The sequence below is a fragment of the Gekko japonicus genome, unplaced genomic scaffold (assembly GCF_001447785.1).
Source record: "Gekko japonicus isolate JY-2015 unplaced genomic scaffold, Gekko_japonicus_V1.1 scaffold37, whole genome shotgun sequence".
NCBI classification, from domain to species: Eukaryota; Metazoa; Chordata; class Lepidosauria; order Squamata; family Gekkonidae; genus Gekko; species Gekko japonicus.
In genome coordinates, this window is record NW_015171503.1 from 879,781 (window position 1) to 896,479 (window position 16,699).

General features: G+C 42.4%; 1 protein-coding gene across 3 annotated transcripts in view; it reads right to left on the reverse strand.

Moving 5' to 3' along the window:
* The window catches only part of XPNPEP3 (X-prolyl aminopeptidase 3, mitochondrial), a 44,207-nt gene that overhangs the window by 19,577 nt on the left and 7,931 nt on the right, over positions 1-16,699 (reverse strand). For 2 of the 3 annotated variants that reach the window (XM_015419177.1, XM_015419178.1), the window contains exons 3-8: positions 15,153-15,551; positions 13,699-13,901; positions 10,832-10,894; positions 9,126-9,239; positions 4,727-4,812; positions 3,836-4,019 (exon numbers count right to left, since the gene is read on the reverse strand). In XM_015419177.1, the coding sequence (XP_015274663.1) occupies positions 3,836-4,019; positions 4,727-4,812; positions 9,126-9,239; positions 10,832-10,894; positions 13,699-13,901; positions 15,153-15,551 (1,049 nt within the window). Of the gene's footprint in view, positions 1-3,835; positions 4,020-4,726; positions 4,813-9,125; positions 9,240-10,831; positions 10,895-13,698; positions 13,902-15,152; positions 15,552-16,135; positions 16,204-16,699 lie in introns of those variants that run through there. The other variant, XM_015419179.1, reaches the window with a different exon arrangement.

Here is a 16,699-nt window from a genome sequence, read left to right on the forward strand (position 1 = left end):
GTTGATGGAGTAAGGTGCCCCCCCCCCGTCTGATAGACTGGTGTCAGAGAAAATTTTGGATACGGTCCTGGATCCAAAGGGACTTGCCTTGAGACAGATCGTTCAACTTGGTCCACCAGCACAGGCTTAATTTCACCTGGAGAGGTACTATCGACCCTCTGCCCACTTCAAGGAAAGATCTATCTATAAGGCAATAGAGTTTTGGTATGGCTGTAAAAATAGTTGTAGTTGTCTGGAGTGAAAACCTTCCGCATTGTAGTGTGTCAAAAGCCATGACCGTGAGGCCCATCATCTTGGTCAGGGTGAAGTCCTGGCTTGAATAATTTGGTTAACCTACTCTTTGATCTTTCTGGCCTTTTTGACAGGAAGATAAAGCTTTGTAGCTTGAGTGTCCATCACCACTCCAAGTGTTCCAGATGCTATGTGGGAGTCAGAGAGCATTTCTGCATGTTCACCAGGAACCCAAAGTCTTGTAAGCACTGCGAATGCGAATCCCTTGTTCTTGAAGACAAATGACCGGAAGAACCAGGATCTTTGTAAACACCCAGGGAGCTGATGAGACGCTGAAGGGCAGGGTTCGGAACTGGAGATGAGTTTCCTCCACGCAGAAATGTAGGACTCTTTGATGGTGTAAGAAGATTGGAACGTGCATGTATGTCTCTGCCAAGAGGAGAGGAACTCCCTGGGTCGTAAGGATTCCACAATGGATCTGAGGGTCTCCATGCGAAAGTGTCTGTGTTCAACATATCTGTGTAAGCATTTCAAATCTAGGATAGCCCTCCAATCCCCGTTCTTTTGGGGGACCATGAAGAAGATGGAGTAGACCCTGGTCTCTTGTTTGTTTACAGGGACAGAGTATGGTATGAATGGAAAAAAGAGGGGCCTGCTGCCATCTTATCCCCCAAGCTGTACGGTCTTGGGTAGAGCCTTCGTCTTGTTGCAGGTTTCTACTAAGATTTCTTTCTTTGTATGTATCTTTCCAGTGGATCCTCGAACAGCTTGTCTCCCTGAAATAGTCATGCTGTGATGATGGCATTAGATTGGTAATCTGTAGGCCAAACTCTTAGATGATGCAACTAGTGGCGGCTGCTGATGCCATCGCCCTGGAAGCAAAGACCATGGTGTCTAGTGTGGCATCAGCAGTATAGGAGATGGCTTTCAAGATCCTATTGGCACCCTCCAGTAGTCTGCGGTTGCTGCCTGGTAACATCTGTATCAATTTATGTTGTGAGCTTCTGGCATTAAAGTTGTGGGCCAGCAATTTGGCTACTGCATAAATTAGTTAGCTCTGGAGCCATCCCTCCCGAGCAAAGACAAAATGGCATGAGCTGGAGGCCAAAAAACCGTGAGCTAGTCCACACTAACTCAGTTTAGAGGGAACACTGCCCTCCAGTAGTCTGCGGTTGCTGCATGGTAACCTCTCTATCAACTTACGCATCCACACAATAGTTGCTTTAGAAACTGTGGATGCTGCAGCTGGCATATTGATTGCCATGGAAGTGGCCTCATGTTCATCTTCAGAGAGCAACCCAGGGGATTGTAGGGCAGTTGCAGGTGCATCAACCACAGGTACCTGCAAAAGATCTGAAGCAGATGTTATCAAAGGGTACAACTTTTTAACAACCCCTGGAAATGGTTTGTTTGTTATTGGCTTTGCCCACTCTGCCTCATCTGTCTCACATAGAATTCAGGGCTCTTTCTGAGCAATTAGCTGGAGGAAAGAACTCATCAATGAGCTCTGTGCCATCTTTCTGCCCTTGGGCATTAGCACTCTTGTCCCCTGCCTTTTGGGGTCTCTGTATATTGAGTGCTGATAGGGTCTTAGACAGCAAATACTGAAAAACCTCGCCCTTGAAATATCTAAAGGACTGGTCTGAGACAATCATTTCCCCCTATTCACCATCATTACATGAAAATCCCCCCCCTTTTTTACCAGAGTTATGTGAGAGGCTATCCCTCTCATGTGAAGTCGGATCAAATAGGCAGTGCCCCTTGGTGAACCCTTTTTGTGCAGCTTTGGTGGGACAGTTGACTCTGTTCTTGCGCCTCCAAAGAGAGGGGGAGGGGGAGGGGGATATAGTAGCCCCATGGCCCCCTGATCTGCAGAAATGCACTATTTCCTCCCCCATGGCTCTTATAAAGAAGGCCATTACATTTGGAAATAAGGGGACAGACCGGGGATTGTCAACATTACCGCTCTGCAACTCATCATCTTCCTCGTCCCCTTGAGCATTATCGGCACAATCACACCTAGCTCGATGAACCCCCTTGAACCATAGGTCTCAGGGTGCGCCATGTGCAAGATTAGGCTCTGCTCGCCGCTCTGCAACTTGTCATCTTCCTTGGCCTCTTGAGCATTATCGGCACAATTGTGCCTAGCTCGATGAACCCCCTTGAACCATAGGTTTCGGGGTGCGCCATGTGTGGGATTAGGCTATGCTCGCCATTCCCGTCTTAAAGCATAGAGTGGCCAGTGGACTCCAAAATGGCCACTGAGGCTGGTGCGGGCTCCGTAAATGCTGCAGGGGTGTGCAGCTGTTTGGCGCGCTTTGGAATGCCATCCTTGCCTTGCTCTGCTGGTTGAGCGTCGGCCACTGCCACGGCCTCTATCTCCGGAGTGGAGAGAAATCCACTGCTATCCTCTCTTAATGTCATGGAAGGCGGTCTGTGAGATCCCCCTCCCATTAAGAGAGCAACTGGCCCGGCAATGCTCAACCTCCAAAGGGGGGGGGGGGGAGAAAAGAGGATAACATATAGGAAGGAAGAAGAAAAGGATTTTTCCCCCTTAAGTTTCTTCAGAGAGAGGGAACAGCAAAGATGGAAGGAGAAAGTGAAAGCAAGTTAACTCAGAAAGACAGGGTTAGGCAGAGCCTACACCTAGCTGCTCTCCCTTCTGAGGCAGGAAAAGAACTGAGCCTAGGTTGACTCCCACTACAGGAAACAGGAAGTAATTGAAATTAGTCCTGCCTCCCTAAGTGATGGATGGGAATCACCCGCAAGATGTCCTCCACCTCAGAGGGAGAAAGTCTCAGTTCCAGCATGAAAGTTAATCCTGGCATACATTTGCCAATTAAAGCAGAATTTGATGCTATCCTTACAGCTCATTGGCTTGTTCTCATTCATAAAGGTCAGAGATGTCCAGATCCAAATCTTGGGATTATATTGTTTTTTGAAAATGGCCTCCTTCTCTGGCAACATTCATCTCAACATGGGAATGAAATGTAACTTAAAATGCCTGCTATAGTGGAGCAAAGTCTGACACCCCCCCCCACAATATTCTAGGAGCTGTTTATAATAAAGTGAGAATAATCTGAAGTGTTATTTGAACTTCCACCTGACTGTCAAAGAAAAGACAGCACAACTGTTACATTTAGCAATACATAGCTCATTCAGAATCAAAGTGGGCCACAAACAGATCCAGAATCATGAGAACAAAATCCCCCCCCAAAAAAAAATCCCTCTCAAAACCACCAGAAAATGAAGCATTCCCCTCTGACAGTCTGGCAGTTCTGTATAAGGATCTCGCTGACAAGTTAGAAGAGTCCCTCCCTTTCTATTCTCTGCCCCACTAAACTGATACTTCTCTTAAAACAGCAGCATGCCTAAGTGATTCGCCATCTGCTGAGTGAAAGAGGTACTGCCGCCAGCCCTTGGTTTTTACAGGACACATTTCGCTTCGATTTGCAACCATGTTAGAAAGCCTGCCAACAACTATCCAGGTACGGGGCTGGCATTTCATAGGTGGAATGGTCTGTTTTCCTGTTCCTGTGAACTAATTTTTTTTCTCTGACAGAGAAACAGAAGCCGAGCGAGTAGTTAAAAAGAGGCCAAGTACCTTGAAGAGGTGGTTCTCAGTGGTGCTCTGCTGTAGGACTCCCAAATCTTTTAGCTTCTGTCCAATCAAGGTCAGCATGAAACTGTATATGTTCTCTAGGCTCACACCCGGAGAGCAAAGCCTCAGGCAGGATTTCTGCACCTCTAGTACAGCCTGGTACAACTCTGCCTGGGGACCCGTGAATCTGAGAATGCAAGATAAGTGCCAATTACCACATTTAAGCAGAAAGGAAAGCCATTCCTTAAAAGGTTCAACCAAGATTTCTGGCCCTTTTTGGCTTGATTCCACTTTGGAATGCAAGTGCAGGATCATATCTTTTAAATGTCTCCCCCCATGTCAAAAACATTCTGTGCATAAACAAATCAGTATACTAGGAAGAAGGCTAGGCAGGAGCACTTTCTCCTCAACTGCTAGTTTCCAAAAACTGAAATTAACTGAAATGCTACAGTGCATTCTGACACAGTTCAGAACCATGTGGTATTTCTGAATGTGCAGAGTGACTCTACATCACCACATTTCTAGGCCCTTCCACTGGAGTGTGTGAAGCAAATCAGGTAATAAAGATTACTAATATAAGCAATTTAACACTGCCGTCCTAAGCAGAGTTGCATCCTTCTAAGCACATTGACTTCAGTGGACCTAGAAGGGGTGTTACTCTGCTTAGGATGGCATGGTTAGAAAGCCTTGGAAATGTGGCGAAAACAGAGAAGTAGCAATAGTGATAAGAGCCACTTTAAAACAGCAGCAAATGAATCACAGACTTATTGAAATTACACTTGGCCTCTCCCTCCCTCCCTTCTCCTTTCTGCACCAGAAGAGTGAAGGCGATGCAGTTTCAACAGCCTCTTAAGAACAGCACACGGTATTTTCACTGCTGGGAACAGAGCCTACCTGCCACTGATGGGCCACGTGCGAGTGATGTCACTGACATAACAGGAAGACTCGCATCCTCCATCCAGTAAAACCATCTCTCCATCCTGGAGCAAAGAAAAGTGACCAGACAATATCCCTTGATATTTAAGAGTATCATTGAACCCCAGACAAAAAAAATCAGAATTATTTTTTCCCCAATTTGTTAGTTACTCAAAAAGAACCTGAATATATATTGCCTGGTAGAGAAAAGTTGCTTTCTAAATGGGCTGTAGCCCAGGGAACTTAAAATAACACTTTTCAACTTTAAGACCACCTTGTCCTACAAACATTTCCCTTCCCCTCTCCATGGCAAAACATGTTTAACAGCTGTTGTCATGTTGGTTCCAGATAGCAAGAGGTGCAACAATGATAATATCCTTTAAGGAACCAATTCCTGCTGCTGTAGGTTTGAGTAGGATTTGGAGTGGCACAGAACTCTTCCATCTGGCAGAAGTATTTAAAACTAACTATGATTGAAAAGCCAACTAACTATGATTGAAAAGCCAACAGTAGCCAACAATCTTCTATTGGAAAATGAATTATACATTGGAAGAGAAAAAAATGTTTTGTATTTTGTGCTTAGGATCCTAGTTGCAAGGATTAAAATCTCTGCACCAGATATCAGACTGGTCCTTTCTATGGTGAAAAACCGACTACCCTTTCTGTTCTGCCTAATGAAGAGCTCTATGAAATCAGAAAGTCTTCATACTCTTAAACAATGAAGTTGGTTCAGTAGAACATATAAACTTACACATTTTGTATCTCTTACAGGGCAGTCCAAAGCAGCGTTAACATCCTTCTAAGTCCACTAAATTCAGTGGGATCAGAAGGGTGCTTAGGAGGATCATACAGTATATAATAGCACCTTTCATACACAATTTTCAACTGGAACTAGAAAAACAGAAATGTCATTTCAGCAGAATGTTAAAGGACTTCAATCATAGACACTGCATTTAAACATCATGAACAAACTCTATTTTGGTTTATTCTCAGGCTTGCACAAATAAATCCTGTCCTCCCCCAATATGTGACATATGACTGTAGTGTCCATGCAAAAGAAATGCTCCTTAACTATTATATTGTCTCCATGCACTGGCATAAAAAATGAACAAGATTGCCTATTACAGATTCCACATTACACAGCCTATTTGTGCTCACATTAGAGGTTAAGGTGGGATCCTATTTTTGTGGGAGTGGCTTAAAACTAGAGACGGTTTGTAGCATAAGGCCCAATTTTCAGAGCTAAATAAATGACAATGTCCAAATTAATATGTTCCCAAACACTTTTTAAATGTTTTGTTGTTGCTGAAATTTAACAAGAACAATCTGTTGGAGGTCCCGCCTTCTGCCCAGGTCCCTGGCACCTGTTTCAATCATACTATTTTTCAATCTGTCTATGATCTGTGACAGTTGAGCTCAACTGGATAGCACGCATACAAAAGGCTCGGCTGTTCTGGTGAACCTCAGGCTCCGCTGTGGAACAACTGCGAACAGAGTTCTGAAGTTCCAGAAGAGAACAGTAGAGAGAAATTAATTTGTTTTAAGATTCAATTCCCACCAATCGTCTGCCACCCAAGAAAGAGGACACCTGCTGTCTTGCAACAAGGGGGTCCCACAGTGCTCGAGTGCTTCAGCTGTTCGTTATCGCTCCTATATCCCTCCTTCCTTCCAAGTAAAGTAAACAGGAGAGATTCCCCTCCCCCACAGGAGCCTCCCCCTCTCTACTGATTACTGGTCAGCTGTTAAAAAACTCCATGATTTTGGAGACTGACAGGTGCCAAGTGGCCACATTCCCCAATCTTTTTAAAAAGGGAGTCTTGGGGCAGAGAATATCTGCTTTTGAGGAAACAAACCACTGAAAAGTGTCTGCACAATAAAATATCACACCACAGGCCTGCATTCACATGAACAAAGGCAAACAAACTCAGGGCAATTTTGAGGAGGCATGATTCAGGTGGGAGAGTTTGCATTATTTGTGTCTTTACATATTGAAATACAGTTTTCTATCCCCTCCCCCAAAGGATCTCAAGGCCCCAAATTCACTCACTGCTTGAAGGAATGACAGCTTTTGCTAACCTGTTTCTGTAGGGTTTTCATACTACCTCATAGCAGTTGCCAGAACAGCAACCTCGATGGCTGTCAGCATCACTGAACTGGGAACAATTAACAATGCAATCTGTCCAAATCACACGATTAACAAAGCATGTAACTGAGTTCACAGTGAATACAGAACCATAACACTGAAGAAATCAGGATTAGCACTTCTACCTCTCCATATGTATTGACCCTGAGGATCCCAAATGGTGCCTGCTGAGACCATTCCTGGGGCCTGCCTATAACATTTTTAGAAAGTGGGTGGGACCAGATGGGGCTTTTGCCCAGCAGGTCATCTGACTGGCCGCTGGAGAATATTGCTATGCTGCCTCTTCAGAGACCTGCTTGAGGTAGCTTACAAATAGGGCGGGGTAAAAATATAATAAATAAACAAACAAATAAAAACCAAAGTATTAAAACACTGCATATTTTTAAAAAACGTTTCTGTAGGGAGCTACCACCAGTGTTGGTTTTATTCTCTCTTTTACTACTATTTCCCATTTTATTTTTTAAAATTACCCTTCTTCTCCCCTGCACTTGAGCTTCCTCTGTGTGTGTACGCATGTCTAACTCCACTTCTCATGGCAGCCATTTTGTGTCTGCATTCCCCACCCTATGTCAGAATTACAAAGGTGCCCGTGGGCTGAAAAAGGTTGGGGAACTGTGACCTAGTTCATTACAGGAGCTAAAGAAAGAGCAATAACATAAGCAGAATGGTTTGAATTTGAATCTTGAGATAGTAGACTGGAGATATTTTTCTAGTCTATCACTGAAGTTGCTTGCTTCCACTTGTTCCATCTTTCTGCTCCTTTTTTGCCACCAACCAAGACTGAGAGCAAAGGTACATAACAGGAAAGTTGATAAACAGACATTTAGGATTCAATGATGGTTTAATTCTGTCAAGGAATAACTTCCACATAACCTAGAAAGTATACATATAGCCTAAGGTACACCAGTTACTGGAAATCATGTGATTCATGTAAATCACATGGTTTGGACAGATTGCATTGTCAGTAGTTTCTGTGTCAATGGTGCTGTCTACCATCTGGGATGCTGTTCTGGTATGGAAACTAACCACTAGAAAAATCTGAAAACCAGACATTTGTACAACTCTCACTCAAACTAGGGGACACCAATTGTACCACAAAATTGTCAAGGTACTCCCAAATTCACTAAACACCTGGTTTACTGATATCCTGGTTACCAGGAAAGTCTTGAAGAGAGACATCTGTGAGTCTCTCCTCAAAATGAGAAACGTGAATCGTATCCCAAAGCAATTAAAGTAATTCTGGACAACTGAAAAAGTTATTTGGTACTTAAAAAGTCTGAAATGACATTTTGACATGTAATTCTCAAGACATGGGACGTGAAGCTTAGGTCCTAATTTGAGCACAGAGCAAACCAAGCCATACGTAGAATGGAATACTAGGGCAGGAGTTCTATTCTTGACTCATCTTGGTTGCTTTTAGATTTGGAAGGAGAGATACTCCTAGCAGCAGACAGGACCAAACCCTGTTAGAATACAAGCTTTTAAACAATAATCTATATACTAGTAACAGACACCAGTTGATGTGCAGACACTCTTTGAAAGCATTCATAGTTGTCAGATATAATGGTTCAGACATCAAATTAAAGATCTTAAGGGGATGATTTGCTGCAAAGTACTGGTACTGGAACAAAATGACATATGAACTCTCTAAAGGTAATCCACTGCTAGTAATTACATGCACACAGATGTAGCAAACAAAAGACTCTGCAGTGCCACTCCACAATTCAGCTTTTGCTGAGGCATGCTCCTGAGCAGAAATCTGCTCTGTGTTCTGCTACCAATGCCAAAGGATGGTATAGATACCCTTCTCAGCAAGTAGGGGTCGCATCTTTACAGGCTGCGCAAAACAGAAAGCACTCCATTTTTTTAAAAAAAAATCCAAATAGTTTTACAAGAAGAAGAGGAGATTGGATTTATACGCCACCCTTCACTACCCAAAGGTGTCTCAGAGCGGCTTACAAACTCCTTTCCCTTCCCCTCCCCACAACAGACACCCTGTGAGGTAGGTGGGGCTGAGAGAGCTCTTGACAGAAACTGCTCTTTTTCAAGAACAGCTCTTATCAGAGCTATGGCTTGCCCAAGGTCATCCAGCCAGGTGCAAGTGGAGGAGTGGGGAATCAAACCTGGTTCTCCCAGATTAGAGTCGGCGCACTTAAACACTACTCCAAACAAGGGTCCAATATGGATATAGCATCAACAAATCACAGTAAGAAGTTTTACAATCCATCTGATTACCTTGATGAGCTGGTTGTTTTTCACATAATGCAAAGTATTGGATCTGTTGCCACCGGCAACCACAGGGGGATAAGCCAAAATGTCAGCACCACGAGCCCGACACTCAAATTCAAACTGGAATAATTAAGTCAGAAATTAGGGAGTCTGTTAATTCTGGTACAGTAATACACGGCTCAGGTGTAATGCCTGTTGGCTTGTATACAGAACAGCAGCCCAGACATAAATACAGAGAAGGGAATGCTGGATTTCTACAGAGATTTAGGTTCAAATCTGAATTCAGTCCTAAACTCCCTGGTTGGCTTCAGGCCTGTCTCAACCCAATATATTTCAATGGCTGTAAAGAAAAATAGAATAACCCCATACAGGTAGTCCTAAGCTCCTTGGAGGAAAGATATAACTATGATAAATAAAGTAAGTAAATCAACCGCTCTACAGAAGATGAACCTAAAGAGTCTGGCTTGATCTTTTTGGGATGGCAAAGGGATATGGGGGGGGGGGGGATTGCTGGAACTCATAAACTGATTTCCACATCTGGCCTTTGGCAATTCTCCTGTACACTGCATCTATGTGGTCCCACACTGATTTTGATTTGGGCCTATTTCTACTGCTAGGGATTGGGTTCTTAACAGCATGATCCTAAGCAGGTCTATTCAATGGGGTTAGGGGCGCATTGTTAGTCAGTCAGTCAGTCAAACACTTCCCGCAGAAGGTAAAAACAGCACAGAAAATTAGGAGGTGCTTTGAATCTGAATAAACTGCTTTTTTTCACGATAGGCTCCATGCCTTGTATCCTTTCTAAAGCATTGTTTTGGGAAAGATACATAATCAGTGCAGTGGAGGAAAGACATTTGTTGTCCTCTTATGGCAGGTTCATGTGAAAAGTTTTGGCATGAATCCTAGACTTTTCCACTTGTGCCCCTCTTTGCCTGTTTGGAGACAGCACTCGTTACAGAGTGCACTCCTATCTTGCTAGGCACTTTTCAGCTCCTTGAAAGACAGTGATCTTGCATAAGTGGAAGTGCTTAGCACCAAAGGAAACACACTCAGCAATGGAGGATTGCTCTGCAATCTATGAAAAGGAGCTCAAGCAGAAAGAAGGTATAAGATTGAAGCCTAAGAGTTTAATGCAAAAATCAGTCTTCATTGGCTTCCTGTTTCCAAATGTGAGTTCTGACCTTTAAGACCTATGCAGTCTTGGACCTGGGTACTTTCAATGACTGCCTCCTCCTGCATGATTTTGCTATCCAGTCAGGTCACCTGAGAAGACCCTGCTTTGTATTCGTCTGCCTTATAAGTTTCAATGGGTGGTTAAATAGAACAGGGTTTTCTCTGTGGTTACCTCAACTGTGGTCTCCAAGGGCATACTTTCCTTGTTAATCTTCTGGAAGACCATAATTCAAATAGGTTGTTTGTTGCTGTCCCACTGTTGGCTCACGCTATCATGCCAGCTCAGTTATTTGCTCTCTCTGTGGGGAGAGATGCTGGTGAAGAGGTTTGTGTGTGTGAGTTGATGTTTTAAAACCAATATCATTGCTGTTTTTAATTTTTTAAAGTTCCTTTTTCTGTGACCTGGCAGGTTTTAACTAATTTGTCAACTTTAATTTGCTATGGGGAAGGGGTATTCACACCCGGGAGTGGAATTACAAATATTTTAATAAATAATAAATCAGAATGGGTACTTTTTCTATAGCCCAAGACACGCGTACCTTAGCATACAAAAATGCTTCATTCACTGGAGTTTTGCTGGCAAACATTGTCTCTATGAATGCCTGTGAAAAAGCAGCAACAAAAACGTCTGGTGAAGAATCGTTGTGAAACTGAGGAATGAGTCGCTAGCCAAGTCAAAAGAAATATTCACAATAATGGCATAAAACATTCAAACACTCAAGATAAAGGTAAGGAAGTATTATTTTCCACTAGTACAATATTTTGCTTCAGAAAAACTCCAAATCTGCAATATATATATATTTTTTCAAGGACATATTTAAATTCTTTTATATCTGATGATTTTTGGACAAAACAACAAAAAAATAAGTAACAACACATGAAAATAGGCACCTGCCATACTGGTTTGGGTATTTCCTGGGTGGACTTCTCAACTGTTGAGAAGACTGCTTTGCAGAATGTGCATGAGTGGGTGGAGGGACAGGAAGTTGGCAATGTGGAACAGACGGGGCAGGGGAGAAGCAGAGTTGACTGATGATGAAACAACATGGGGTATAGGGTTTCATTCCATTTCTGGCACCTGATGTACAGTAATAGATCTGCTGCTTTGGAGGAGTGCCTCTTTACTTGCGCTGTGCTTGTCTATTTGAAAATAATGCAAATGCAAATCTCCAATGTTCTCTCTTCTAAAGGAAACTAATCCCAGTATCATTGTGCCACGGAACAGGAAAATAGGCTGTATATAATAATAGCAGCAGTAAACTAAGTATCGATTAATATTACATTTTCTGAGTGTATGAAAAATGAACTGTTAAATAAGAAAATACTGATATATGTCAGCCCTCCGTTATATCACTTAGAGCAGGGTTGCCAAACATGCAGCTCATGGGCCGAATCCGGCCCGCACAGGGCTCAAAACCAGCCCCCCAAGCAACTCCTGCTTCCTTTCCCAGGGCTGCTCCTGCAGCTGCACCCTAGCTTGCTTTTTCCCAGCTCTCAGTGGCTCTTTACTTCCTGCTTCTTGCCTCCCCCCTCCCATAGAGCTCCATGGCTGCTTCATGCGGGAGAGATACAAAGACAAGCCTCTGAATCCCTCTCTCACGCAGAGAGCTCCTGTTTCCTTTTCCGGGGCTGCTTCTCCTCTTTTGGGGAGGGATGGGAGGAAAGAGAAAGAGAAAACAAAGTTAGGAGTCCCCCTGCAGCTTCAAGACCAACAACGTTTTATTCCAGGTATTCCAGGGAGGTAGGGCGGGAGGGAGAGGGTGGGTGGATTCTTCTGACAAGCACAATGTACATTAAGGAAACTATTTTAACTTATTCTGAAAAGTTGTGTTTTTTTTATGATTGGATGTTTCTATTCATATCTGGATTTATTTTCTTTCAAAAAGACCCTGATTAGGAATTAGAACATGTGGATTGGTCCTTATATCTTGGAGTGGAGTGGTTTCAGATGCCAAATAATAACAGCACACATTGGTTGTGTTTTTTTTTTTTTTAATGATTGGATGTTTCTATTCATATCTGGATTTATTTTCTTTCAAAAAGACCCTGATTAGGAATTAGAACATGTGGATTGGTCCTTATATCTTGGAGTGGAGTGGTTTCAGATGCCAAATAATAACAGCACACATTGGTAATGAGACAGGAAAACTAGCTCTCAATTCAGTCCAGGAGGATGCAGTCTAGAGCTTCATTATCAATTGCAATTCAGCAGTATCTCTTTCTAATCTCCCTTTGAAATTCCTTTGTAAGAGCACTGCTACTCTTAGGTCGTCAGTAATTGAATGTTGTGGTTTCTAATGTCAGACTCATTCCCATTTATTCTCTGCATCCCCTTGGCCTGAATTCTCCTGGATGGAATTGAGACCTAGGTTTCGTGTCTCATTACCAATGCTGATATCTCCATGCCTACTTCCCTTCTGCATATCACACCTAATTCAATAATGCCTGCTATTGCCATTCAGCATCTGGAATCATCTTTATAAAGTTTATATCTCTGGTACCTCGTGTTACATTTTATAGCACACATGGACTGGCCCAACAAAGTGACATCTATGTCAGATCCGGCCCTCATAACAGACTCAGAGCTTCAAATGAAAGTATTCACCCTTAATAAAGTTCATAATTATAGAAAAGCCATAATACTGCCACTTGAAAAAATTACAAAGGAGATAACTAACTTGGTCTTTATCCCTACAAATGACCATAGTTTAAGATGCTATTTCTGAACAATCTGAGTTTGATAAAAAGACATCATCTGTGAGTTCAATAATGTACTCTCACAGATCTGTCTTACCCAGTTCTGCTTATGACGTAACAAATAATGCCTTTAATGGCTGTCTAAGGTCTTTCTACCCTAAAACAAGCCACAGGAGGTCATTACATTTCACATGCAAAGATTCAACTGCCATTAATTGTGAAATTCTGTGCTCTAGAAGAATATTAGATATATTCAGCCCCTTTTGATTTATCTTTTGTCGCATTCATTCATACAAGATTATATTTATCGTGTTAGCCACAGGCCAGTACAATGAGTACTCCACGGTATTTGTTTTAAAAAAAGCTATTCCATTAAATTGAAAGGGGCAATATTTAGCATGAAATCCTTATACAAGTTTCAGGTGGGTTGGTCTGCAGTAAGAGAGTGAGATTTTAGTCCAGTAGCACCTTAAAAACCAAAACGATTTCCAGTATATAAGCCTTTGAGAGTCTGATATCTGATGAACATCTGACAAAGGGAGCTTTGACTTGAATCTTGCTCTGCTATCCTTGTACAAGAACCAGTCCTCGGAAGGAACCGCTACATACCAGTTCCAAGCCAGTGATGCTTTGCATCTGACAGGAACTCTGGCGTCAAACCACCTTTACTCAAAAATCTCAAGTAAGTTGTAATTGTATTATTCAATACCTGTGATGTCACCTTTCCAGCAATCTTCATCCTCTCAATCTCTGCAGAGGATTTTACTAGCCGTAGGCTCTGCACCAAGGGCCGGATGGCTCGGATACGGTTCTTGCTTCTGGCTTTGACCTCAGCCAGGTGCAGAAGGTAGTCAGAATGGAGCTGTGGATGCACTGGCTTAACAAAATCATACCAAACCACTGTAGATTCATCTATGAAGCAGAACAGAAACACAGAGTAATTTGAATAGTGACATGTATCTTTCAGGAATTCAGAAACTTGGGTCTAATGATCTAACAGATCTTTGCTGCAATCCCTTCCTTCCAGCAATCTCTTCTGGCCCCAGGAAAGTTGATTTGTGGAGTCATGTGGGGCATATATGTAACCAAATAGCCACATGAGTCAGAAGTGGCACTGAGGAAGGAGATGAGATTGCCTCTCCTCTCTCTTCTGTCAGTAAAGCTGCACTTACAGGAGAGGGTGAAGATTTTGCCTCCTTCCCCTTTGTCAGTGCAGCCGTTCCAACCTCAGTCCAGGTGGGTCCTGCAGTGCTGGTAATCCTAGGATCAGAAGGGACTGCTGAGGGGAGGGGAACGTGGCAAGGATCCATGCTCCTTCAACCATAGGATCCAACGCAGAACTTACGAGTTACTCCTGAGTTATAAAGGCTGAGAGTTTGAATGAGTAACTCAACAAGGTCACTTCCCCAAAGTTCTGATAACATTTCAGACTTTATGGGATATTAGTAATATCCTTAAACGAGATGACAGAATTAATTCTCAGACAATCTTATTTCGCTTTACCAGTATGGATTATATTTTGTAAATCTGCTTGAAAAAAAAATCTTGGCAACTATTGCTAAAGCTGTTCTTTCTATCCCATTAACACACCATCTCCTTAAAAAGGAAGCTGCACTTATAAATAAAATATAAACTAAGAAAAGATAGTTCACCACAAAGTTCCTATATACAAGGAGATTAATCTGATTTCAAAACATAAATGCATTTTTTGCTTTCATACATAGGTTTTTGGATCAAATATTGCAGAATGAGTTTTTTAACACATGAAAAGCTCCTCTAATTGAATTAGTTGTGCAGCTCGCCTTACAAACGTTATCATCTAGGTACATCACTCCTCCTTAATGCCCACTTCTTAGAAAGAGGGAATTTGTGAACTACAGACCATAACTTAAACATTCTCCTTGGAACAAAAGGATGTTTCTGCAATAGTCATTTCTATTATTTTTCCATTGCTTGAGCAAAGATCACTGCCCCACAGGCTGCCACATGGGCAAAGGAGCACCTGCAAGGTTGACTACATATTTTCCTCATATATTTGTTAACTAAAGAGTGAGGAAATTGCAACTATGGAGTTAGAGAGGAGTACCTTTGATCTAGGGTCAACAGCCAAAAGGCCCTGTCAAATCACATGCCACTTCATATCTCTTGTCTCCTTTGTCTTACCTTTCAATTTAGCCACCAGATGTCTAAACTCCTCTATGGTATATCCTTCATCCACACCTGTGAGAGCTACCGCCCCATCAGTACCAGACCGTGGTCCATCCCATAGCTCTCTACTTGGGTCCCGCCGGGGGACAAACAGCAGAGCTTTGTGGGATGGCAACGGTTTGCCAGGCAGGCTCTGCAGCACTAAGATGCTGTCAGGCTCCTGGAACCCACACAGATACAGGAAGTTAGTGTCCTGGTGGAAGGTGTATGGAATATCATTGCTCATGTAGTAGGTGGGATTGGACAGCAGAATCACCGTGTGGTCCATCCCAGGCACCTCTTGCTGTATCCGAGCCATCAACTTGTGTCTACGGAGAGAGTATTCTGTTTGTGACAGCCCTGGTGTTACTTCCCCTGTGAACAAAACATTAAAAAAATACAATTCCTGTTTCAGAAAATACTGCTGAACTTGATCTTTACACTTTTATACTCACGTCTTTTCCTCAGTATTTTACTGTCCCTCTCAGCTGCAGCCTCCTTTTCATTCTACACCCCTCTTTTTGCTCCTCATCATTCTTATTCCCTGCTCCCATCTCCTGACATCTCCAGTTCATTCCTCTGTCACACAGAGGAGGGAAAATTCATTGTAGATCAACTAATTTCTGCATTATTAACATTTAGGCAAATATGTTGTTGAGCAAACCTGAACTCCCTCAGGAGTTCCAGAGGAAGTCTAAAGTGAGATAGGAATATTAATCTTCAGACTGTGCAAACAGGTGGTTATGTGAGAGAAGAAAAAGAGGTAAACTTTAGCCCACTAGAAATACTAAACTTTTATGGCTTCTGGACATTGAACAGAAGGCAGCTATGCTGTTTGCACCCTTTTAAAGTGATGGCAATGGGATATTTGACTGCCCAAGAGAAATTTATCGAAGAAACAGCAAGTTTCTAGCAAAGAATAATGACGAGAACTACTTTCAGTGTTACAAGTTAAGTACCTAAGGACTCCATGAAAAAATTCTCTGTCTGGGAACTGCAGATTAATCTTTCAATCCCATTTTATCTGTAAAGAATGCAAAGTACAAAAAACAAGAATATTTCAACAAAGCTGAACTGAAGATGAAGAAGGTGCTAACTACAAAACAGGTATGTACTTGGCATAATCTAAACACTGTCCTGCATTAAGTTATGCACTCATAAATTTTACCGATATAAGCTGGACTTCTCGATTGACTGATGTAGGCTCAATGCTGTGTTAAATAACTGGGAAATATCTGCCACTGAAGTTAATACTTCCAGAGTTGCTAACTGCCAGGAAGAAAAAAAAAATGTCTTATCCCTTTAATAGAGGCTTAATTGGACATTATTTTACCCCATGCTATGAAAAATTTCAGCTATCTATCTATTTAAGCTTCTATTAGACATTTTTTTCTAGATCAGTTGGAAAACCTAGTTCTAGATAAGTATGATTATATGGTACTATTCAGGGCTTTTTTGTGGAAAAAGCCCAGCAGGAACGTATTAGCATAATAGGCCACACCCAACAGCAGAAACTTATTAGC